This window comes from Cystoisospora suis, assembly GCF_002600585.1.
Source record: "Cystoisospora suis strain Wien I chromosome Unknown contig_185, whole genome shotgun sequence".
Lineage (NCBI taxonomy): Eukaryota > Apicomplexa > Conoidasida > Eucoccidiorida > Sarcocystidae > Cystoisospora > Cystoisospora suis.
This window is the reverse complement of record NW_027152987.1, coordinates 52772-62579: the sequence shown is the minus strand read 5'-3', so window position 1 is coordinate 62579 and position 9808 is coordinate 52772. Positions and strand designations below refer to the sequence as shown.

General features: G+C 52.4%; 1 protein-coding gene across 1 annotated transcript in view; it reads right to left on the bottom strand.

The window, feature by feature from the left end:
• Positions 1–253: 253 nt before the first annotated feature.
• Positions 254–9808, bottom strand: part of CSUI_000466 (smc n terminal domain-containing protein) — an 18402-nt gene continuing 8847 nt past the window's right edge. The window contains exons 5-14 of the mRNA XM_068060700.1: positions 9756–9808; positions 7742–9273; positions 7049–7378; positions 6583–6717; positions 5711–5854; positions 4739–4891; positions 4021–4152; positions 3081–3211; positions 2699–2793; positions 254–1745 (exon numbers count right to left, since the gene is read on the bottom strand). The exon at positions 9756–9808 is cut by the window's right edge and continues 74 nt beyond it. Of these exons, the coding sequence (XP_067927326.1) occupies positions 1675–1745; positions 2699–2793; positions 3081–3211; positions 4021–4152; positions 4739–4891; positions 5711–5854; positions 6583–6717; positions 7049–7378; positions 7742–9273; positions 9756–9808 (2776 nt within the window). The 3' untranslated portion in view covers positions 254–1674. The remainder of the gene's footprint in view (positions 1746–2698; positions 2794–3080; positions 3212–4020; positions 4153–4738; positions 4892–5710; positions 5855–6582; positions 6718–7048; positions 7379–7741; positions 9274–9755) is intronic.

Below are 9808 nucleotides of genomic sequence, written 5' to 3'. Positions count from 1 at the left end.
TCTAGCTAGCTGCAGGTGATACCCGAGCGCAGCCCCAGGTACCCCGTAGAGTAGAATATCTGTCCCTGCACACGCAAGGACTACTGAGGCCCAGCGAAAGCGCAGAAGCTCATCTTCCCACCTGTGTGTAGGCGCTGTTCTAGACAGCTCGTCGCGAGAAGCCGATACACAGCTGCAAACTTCTTCGGCCAGCCCCAGGGTAAAGGCAGCAGACGAAGATCCAGAAAGACAGGCATCCAGAGAAGCTATACTTACGGAACCTGTTTGCCTCTGTCTCCGTCTTTAGACAGCGTACTGTGGCTTCGCTCTTGCGCGTCAGTCACGACTGGTTTTTAAAGAAAGGAATAACTCACTCCTGCACAGAGGAGTCCGATGAGAAAGCTCCTAACTTGGCGAAGCTCCTCCCACTGTGTCCTTCTCACAGACAGTGCATGCATTGTTGAGCAGCCCTCCACAGAGCCCATGGTCTTGAGCAGTGAATGGAACAACGGAAGGCTCTTAAGACGGAAGGACACCGAAAACAGGCAGAGACGCCGTGGAAGCAAACCAAGGGTGTATCCTTAACATCCGACACACTTACTGCCTCGCGTCGAGCCACGAGAACCAGCACGGACTGCAGTGGGCCGCTCGCCACCATTCCGGTAGCGCCGCCCAGAGAGAGGAGGCTTCCATCACTCTGGTATGTTAGTTGAATACCCGTGTCCCCACAAGCATTGTCTACTACGGAGTACGTGTACGAGAAGCCGTGCCCTCTCTGTAATGAGCTGGTGCGTTCTAATGCATTTCCCCGCAAGCGCGGTGCCAGTAGCAAAACCAGTTACACCCAGAAGTAAAGCCCACACCTCCGGACAGCCAGTCTCCACGGGGAATCACGCGTTTGCATGAGCAGGCGCGATGCAGACAAGAACTGATGATAAGCCCCCAAAACTCGCAAATTCGTGACCAACAGCGGTCAGAAGTGACGATGACCGGCTCCAAAACCCTGCTACCAGGAACCCAGAAAGTCGACCTGCATGTGTCGGTCTAATGCCGAGGAAGAAAGCTCGCACCAAACCGAAAAATGAGTCCCACTATGTTCCCGAACGTGGGCAGCCGCGCAACTCGACTTCGGACTCCAGGGAATCCACTATGCAACCAGGGAGTCGGACGGCGAGGTCAAGTCCGGACACTCGCCACTCTACAAGCGCGCCTTGAAAAACTGAGTGGCCGTTTCCGCCAAGCCGCCAATGGGAGGAGCTTCCTGTGTCTGGAGAAGCTTGACAAGCTGTGCACGAAAAAGAGTCGCCCGTGTCTCAAGACCGGTGTAGCTCGATCTGTAGGAAGACGGTGGGAGGAAGCGCGGCGAAGAAAATGAAGCCCTCCTTGTTGCTTCAACAGATCTGCAATGCAGGACCTCAAAAGGCACCGGCCATGGCCCGAGAGCGCCGGATCACCCCAGCGCTGGAGCTCGCGCGCTATCGTCATTCTCGGAAACCCACCGCATTCCTCCGCCTTACAACTCCACCAAGGCAGAACGCGGCAGCGATCAGAGCACCTGAACCTTGGGACCCCGCTGCGACGCCTCCAGACCTCCGCTTCCTGCGGCCGGTGTCCTTGTGGACACCATATTCCAATCACAGTCTCGGAATGGAGACCGAAGACACGACTTCAGTCTTACTCTTCACCCTAGGTCTGTCATTCAGGATGTGGCGACGGCTTTGCCTTGTGGACCTCGCTGACGAGAACGTCCTTTGTGTCGTAGTTTGCTACAAAAAGCAGGACAGACGCTACAAAAATGATACCGGATACGAATAATTAAGAGAACTTGTTCCACCCGGGTACATGCCGTAGAGGAAAGCAGGCTGGACAGATGGCGTGTCTCGATACAACCAGTTCAGAGTGTACGCGCATGAGTGTTTCCGACGCAAGCGGCACCCGTAAGTGTCGGGCTAGCAAGACTGAAGCCACCAAAGCTGGGCAAATTCTGTTACACCGAATGGATTGATGATGGGCTACTTCGACTACCCAGTGTGCTGTCCCCTTCCCCGGCTTGGCCGGTTTTTCGCCGCCTAGACGCACACGTCATTCAAGTGGGCGTCACGACGGAGCTGGCCTGGGTAGTAACCACTGGCCGCGGCTAACACGCGAACTAGGGTATGGCCGAGAGAGCGCAGAAGACGCAAGTTTGAGATCCAGAATCGGTCCTCACTGTGTGCGGCTTAGTATTTGGCAATCAGTCCGGTATCTCCGAGAGGAGGAGAAACATCCCTCTGATCTATCCGGTTTCAGCGCAACAGAATGACATACGCTACGCGGAAGATAACCTGAGTGCACGGTGAAGTGCTGGTCCCTTCGATACACCTCTATAACCGAGGCCTTCGGGTCTTGCACAAACACTTCAGGTGACAGCAAACGACGCATTATGGTTCTCATGCAGGCGACAAGAAGGGCGGCGAACAGACCCCCTCGACTGCCGAGCCGTGCCACTGCATACAGGAAGAGCCGGTCACACTTCACACGTGTGCAGACAAAACGACATCTACAAGCCCAGGCTGTCTCCTGGCGCGGATAAAGGAGGTGTAGCTCTTAGGGGCACTATCCAGCTTTAGGTAATACTTCCGTAGAAAGTACCGAAATGAACAGGACTGGGCGCGCCAATGTAAAGCTTGTTACTTCGTGGCCGAGTGAGGAGAGGGCACACTGAAGTCAAGATGCGTACCTCCGATAAACTGCGATATTTCACTGTGAGGAGTGAGAAGGATGAACTGCTTCTCCGGCTGCGCTGCCTTGGAGAACTGAAGAAGCAAGTTGAAGCTGAGAGAGATGCAAGACAAAGCAGAGGAGCAACAGGACGGGTTTGGTGCGGAAAAGTAATTACTGCATCACAGCGAAGCCGGTGCAATGGCGCAGGGCACGCACCGCCGCCTTGTCTTGCCCCCATTTTGAACACGGACCCACGAACACGGCTTGTCGTTGGTCAGGATGTGAACCCCTGCAGGCAACCGTTGCACAATATCTCCGGTGAAGCCGAGCTTCTCGCATAGCGTGCCAAAAAAAGCTAAAACGGCGTACACGCCCTAGGCCGCGAGAATCTTCCTTACTTTCTCACGCGATTGCTCTCGTCCATGAATACGTCAACTTCATCGAAGATGTGAATGGGACTGAGGCTGAGGCGCGCCAGAGCAGTGATCAACGCAAGCTGCACGGCAGATTTCTCGCCACCTGACAGAGCCTGCAACCGAACATCCACAGTCAGTCTCGACGTATTTACCCGGGTGAGGTTTCTCCTAGTATACTGGTTACTCCGCTTGGAAGGGCCATAGAACAGCACCCCCGACAGACAACATGTATATATATATATATATACAACGGTGGCCAGGTAGAGTAACTGAGCTGCGCTCAGATCACTTTCACTTCAAGCACTCCAGCCAGGAGCCTCTCGGCAGACATCCTTTGACACTCAAGAAAAACAACGAGGTCATAGATGAAAGACTGATGTATGTTACAGCACAATTGCATGTACGTGTATAAGGATCAGATTCATAGATTACGCATTTCACCCGCAGGGCCTGTTTCATGTGAAGTAACCAGGGACGATCACAACTTTCAATTGTCTGAACACAAATAGGGATAATTGACGGTCATGACCGGTCAAACCCTCCTTGCCTTGCAAGTCAAGACGGGCGACTGCGGAGGAAACACGGACTCAGGTGAAACTGACGAAGTCAGGAAATGAACCGCGGAACTGATACATAAGAATGCGAGCAAGCAACCTGGGTCTATCATAGAGAAAAAGGTAAACATGGACTGCGTTCTTCCCCCGACAGCCACTATGTCTAGGCGTCCTGCCTCATCGCCGCAGCGGGCACTCGATTTGAAAGCACCGAACTAGTTAAGTATGCACCACCTGTGAAACTACGAAACAAAGCCGTGACCTCGACGGCGTGCCCGACATCTCTACCCATAGTAAGATTCATAGTCTCGGGGGCCAGGGGTAAGGGCAGGAGCCAAAGGTTCACACGTCAGTCTAAAACTACCCACCTTGGTCTGCGTATTGGCATGATTACACTCGTCCCTTGTCTCCACTTCGACGACCCCGCGATGATGATCTAGACTAATCTTTGCTTTCCGCTGGATGACATCGATTACGTGCCTCTCAAAAGCCTTGATGACCTACACACATTTAGCAAGTTTATACGCACACATGTGCGCGCCGATGCCCGTCGTCTTCTAGAGGAGGGGAGGACGGAGGGAAACGTAAGCAGTGTTTCATCTAAGCGGGGCTGTCATACTCGCTCATTTGTTACTGCCCTTGCCGGGAATCTCAATGCATCCCCCTTGCTTTTCAAGCTACTAGCCTTCCTTCTCTACGGCGTCCCCGACCTCGACTAACATCTTCTACTTTCCTCTGTTTCCCCCTTGGTCGGTTTGAAAAGACTCTCGCCCTTTCAGGGGCAGGTACCAAAACAGGCATAGCTCACCAATCTCAGTTATAGGAACCCACATGGCTCTTGTACAGAACTCTGACCCTTAGCTATCACATCCCGCCCGAGATAGAGCATAGATTCAGGTATAGCTATATGAGTCGCTGAAGAGAGAAGATGGGAACTGCATGGACACCTAGCCTGCGCTAAGTGAATTTCTTTCTCTTTGAGGTAGCTCATCCCCTTGGGAGAGTAAGCTCTTCCGTTGCGTCTCACGGGCGGATGTCTCATCCGTGTCAGTATCATCCGCTTTCGTCTTTTTGTTCTTGACATACCTCGTTCCCGGCGTTATGTACACACTTGTTATACTTCTCGTAGCGGAGAGTCCGCCTGCGTTGGCACTTTTCAAACGAAGCCCTCACAACGTCAAATCTCTGCTTCTTCAGTTCGTAGACGACCTTCGCATCTTGAAGTTTACGGTCGACCGTCTGAGTGCCCAGGCAGTACACACCAAGCCACGCACTCACGCCCAACACAAAGCTGCGCACAAGCATTTCCGCATGGCCTTTCACCTCCCTCAATCCCGCGAGTACACGAGTGAGAAGCAAGTTCAGCAGTGGGGAGCGGGGTGAGGACGGCAACACTGCCAACCGACGGCCGCAGGATACACGTGTATCACGTACGACTTGCACGACGTCGTCACTAGGCTGCAATCTGCGATTCTTCCAGGGAAGAGAGTCTTCAGCAAGATGTATGTATAGAGTTGAGATAGAATGATTCATGTTCCAACTACCCTGGGAGGGATCTTTCTGCGGCGCGCACACTGAAAACACAAGAACAATAGAACGCGTCTGTCACCCATCTACTGTGGCAGATAGAGTCTGTGTCTCTCTGAAGACAACAACGCACTTGTCTAACAGTCTGTGGAGACTCTCAAAGGTTGCCGCCACACCATAGACGCCTCTGCAGTTGTAGAGACCCCCGATGGGAGTACTTCATGTAGTGGAAACAGAATATCCAGGAATTTGAGACGACAGCCTTTTGGTAAGAGCCATCACGAATGCGCACCCATCTTTATCAAACGGTCCTCCTACACGCCCGCTGTTCTCCATCTGCGCTTAGAAGCGGTTAAGACACCAAGCCTGCGGAACGGCAACCCAGAGTACCTTTCTTTTTCCGTGGACACGGCCTTGACTGGATGTGTCTACAGCGGAACTAGGTGTACAACAGAGCTTCTACGCTCTCGGCACAAACGCGCACGCGAATGGAGAACAGAGAGCAGCCTGTAACTAGAACGAGATACATACATCTGGGTCGAAGTTCAGCCTCCGCTGCCGGTCGGAGACCCATGTTTGAAGTTCTTCGACCCGCGAGGCACACTCCTCTGCAGATAAGTCAGGTAGATTCTCAGGAGTCGTCTCTCCTTCTGGGAAATGTTGTCTTTGGAGTTTCTGAAGGTCCAAGACGAGACAGACGCAGAGCATGGTGCCTTCACGATATGTTAGGAAACGTTCGCGTGTATGATAAAAGCCAGCGAACACCAGAAGAAAAACACGACGAAGGACAGGTGGAGGGTCTGAATAGAAACGGAGTTAGCGAAGACAGCGGAAAGTGGTCACAGAGAGAAAGGCTTCAGTGAGTGTTAAAGTCAAAAAGCGCTCTCTGCAAAGAATAACGAAAGAACTTAGCTTTCTCGAATTATACACGTAACCCACTTGGACATTCACTTTGCCTTCAGCTGAAACAACACCGCATACTTCCACTTCCCCCGTCCGGCAAATTCCATCCTCGCAGCCTCACCTGTGCAAACGTGTACAGATCGTTTGGTTTTGTACTGAGCCACTCGTCTCCCATTAGCTAAGAATCTATTTTTATGAATGTGAGAGGGGGAAGGTCGTGAGTTGAGCAGATACCCGCGTGTGTGTAAGCATGTTATGTAAACACAATGTATTTGCAATCCGCACTTATGTGGGTATGCATGCATGCATGGGTCTTCCCATACACAGGTACGCAGACGGTCCACTTGGTTCTGTCTCTACATAGATCGGATCCAACCGACAACTCCGCGAGAGCAGGAGCACGGGGATACGTGGCCCTGTTCAAGGCGCCATGCAAGTGAAGTCCGCGATTCGCATCCGTTCCTGCCCTTATGATGCGCCAACTGTCTTGCCCCGCCCACCTCGATCTGCGCAGCGACACCAGCCGCGCGGCTGCTTGCAAGTTCTGCTTCTTTCTCCAGCTGCTCTCGAGCTTCCTTATGACGTTGCAGACGAGACTCCGCTTCTTGCCGCGTCGCTTGTAGGCTTTTTCGCTTCTGCCGAGTACACGCCCGATACACAGTACATCGAAGACGGTGTGCTTCTTCTTGGAGACACCTGCTACGGGACCGACCTCCGATATCTCCTTAGATGGACTCTGGGCACCACTCATGACCATTCTGTTGTCGGCATGAAGTGCCGCCTCAACGTGGAGCATACATAGTGAATCAGAAGGTTTGTTTCCAAAGCCATCCTAACAATGGCATATAGATCTTCATCCCGCATTAATCCTGGTACGCTTCCGAACCCTTATCCCCCGAGGCACCCGAAACGTTTGTGGGCACAGGTATGTGTTGAAGCAAAGCAGTAGTAGTAAGAAGAGCTTACCTTATCCACGTTCTTTTTCCTGCTCTCGACTACTGCAATATCGTGGCGAACTTTAGCGGCTTCCTCTGATAAGCGTTCAGCCTCCTTACGAAGCTCCTCTGCCTCGTGTTTCAGCTCCGCAACACGTCTTTTTCGATCCGCGATGGCCTTCTCGAATTTTGCAAATTCCCCATCAATCTGTTGTCGAGCGGCCTCTCTTGCCGCTTCTTCGGCAGCCCGGGCACGTTGTCGAATATCCTGGACTTCCTGCAATTCGCGCTTCGCTTCTTCCAGTGCCTCGAGGGCAGTTGCTCGCATCTGGCTCAGCTTAACTCCCTCGTCCAACATTTCCTGCAAGAAGAACATGGCAGCCAAGGACTCGACGTCAAGGAAGACCACGCGGTAAAGAAGAAATCAGCTACACATAGAGTTGAAACCAGCACGTCTCACACCACCAGAGTTACTACGCCTCATGGGTACCAGGGGGTCACATCGTCTGGAACGAGTCTATCAGTCAACGACCCCAACTCCTCAGAATACGTGCATACATGCAACAACCAATTCTTGGGGAAAAACAGCATAATTGTAGCTACTTTGTTCGTCCATTGCGCCTTCAGACCCTCACTAGAGGACAACCTGCTTCCTCCTTATATGGAGAGCCCTGGCCATCAGGAAAAACCGAAGAGAGGGAGCAGAAGCAGACTTTCATCGTACTTGTTTCTTTTTCATCAACTCCGTCAAATCTCCTCTATTTGCTGCCTCTTGAGCCTGTTGCTTTCTTCGCAATTCTTCTGATGCAGCTTCCAGATGTCTCTCAGCATCCTGGACCGCCTGTCGCTCCGCTTGCTCAGCTTCCATGTCTTCTCTTTTCGCGTCTTCTTCTGCTTTTTCCAGTTGGCGCATCTCCTCCTTCATTCTCTCCTCTACATCCTCTTCAGTTCTTGGTCGATCCGCCGTGTTCTTGGCAGTTGCATTTCCACTAGCTGTCCTTTCATTCGTGCTCTCCTGCTGTGAATTTGAAATGTGACGTACAAACCGGGTCCCCCCAGCATTCCCTGGACCTCCGCCGCCGCGAGAATTGTTCACGCGACTTCCCGGCATAGCCTCAGAACCTGCGAAAGATCGCTTCATGTGACGGCCCTGTGACCATTCATACCCTTCCTTGAAAAACTGACGATGAGCAGAAGTATACCCGAATCCCTGATCTGTTCTGTGAAGTAAAAGAGACACCAAGTGCTTTTGCGACGGAACTAACGCAGTGCTCTCAATTCGACATGTATCGACCAAGAATCGTAGGATCTGCTGGGGTAACCATCCTTCAGACGGCCCCGAGGCCGAGGAAGGGTCTCTGTCCTCTCTCCTTTCCATTCCAAGGAACCTACGGGAGTTCAAGATGCGGACAGTAGGAGAGACGACTGCACCGTGTTGGGCTGCCCCGCTGTCTGCGTTTCTCCAGTCCGGACGTCTCGAGTAATCTTCTCTCTCGTTCTCTTGATTTCGAGGAAGATCACAGAGCGCCTTATAGATGGTGAAGACAGGGCCACTCGCAGACCGAAGCATCCGATCTGCATACGGCGGGGCATCGGGGTCGACAACTACAATTCGAGGGATACGGCCCACATTGTGTCTTTGAAAAAACAAGCGAAGTGTGTGTTGGTCACGCTTTGAAGACACGACCCATGACCGTAGCTGAGGTCCCAGGTGCTCTTCTACCAACTGCATGATAGCATTCAGAGGTGCTCCAGCAGAGTCACATGCCTGCTTCGAGACAAAAAGAAACTCGCCCACAGGACCTAACGGTCGACCAGTAAGCTGACCCTGATTCGCCATCTGTCGAAGCTCAGCATGCATAATTTCCAGGTTCATGGCCACACGTTGGAAAGTGTTACTGTAGAGATGACTACGCCATCCTCGGGCGGCAAAAGGTAAGACGTCATCTGGAAGATGCATCGGCTTTTGTAACGATGTGGTGGGGGGGGTTTCTGCTGCACTTTCGGGTTGTATTTGACGCCCTTTCTTTATTCTTTCGCGTTCTTCCTCCCAGAACTGCCTTCGCTTTTGAGCGTAAGCCTGTCTTTGCTTAGATGCATAGGCTCGGCTTCTTTGACCATGCACTAGACTGGCTTCGGCCTGTCGAACCATCTCCCGAGCAGAACGACATCTGTCCTCTTGACGCGCAGCAGCAACGTCTGCCTCATCAGCAATGGAGACCCTCTTATCGAGTTCCCGCTGAATTTCGGCTACCTCTAAGAAAAAAACAGGTCTCCACACGCAGGGCTACATCACAGATGCCTCGAAACACCGCCAGAGCAAACACCACCAATCTACACACCTTCGATCAGTGAAATCTGATAGCCCAACAACTACGTTGAAGCTATCAGTCCGACTCTGTCTATTCAAACTTCCACGGCTGTCGGCATTCTACGGCAAGCCCGGGTACATGCTCGGCATGGAGCACATGCGTATCTTCTGCTGGTTATGAAGTCCCTTAGCCTGCTGATCATGTCTCGCTTCAGACACCGAGGCAGTACCAGAGGCGAGCGAAGAAAGCCCATTTTTACGAGGTCCGCTAGCTGTCACGTAACCACGTCGCAGGACTAATAATGACAGAGATGCATCCCTCTTAGCCTGAAGGTGTCGTTCGCTTTTGTTACAACCAAGCACCAAACCAGACGGACAACAGAGTGACAACTGGAGGCGAAACAGCGTAGAGCGAGCCACCGCTTACGGGCGTCATATTTTTCACGAGCTTCATCTGCCTTTCGCACTTGCTGTTGCCGC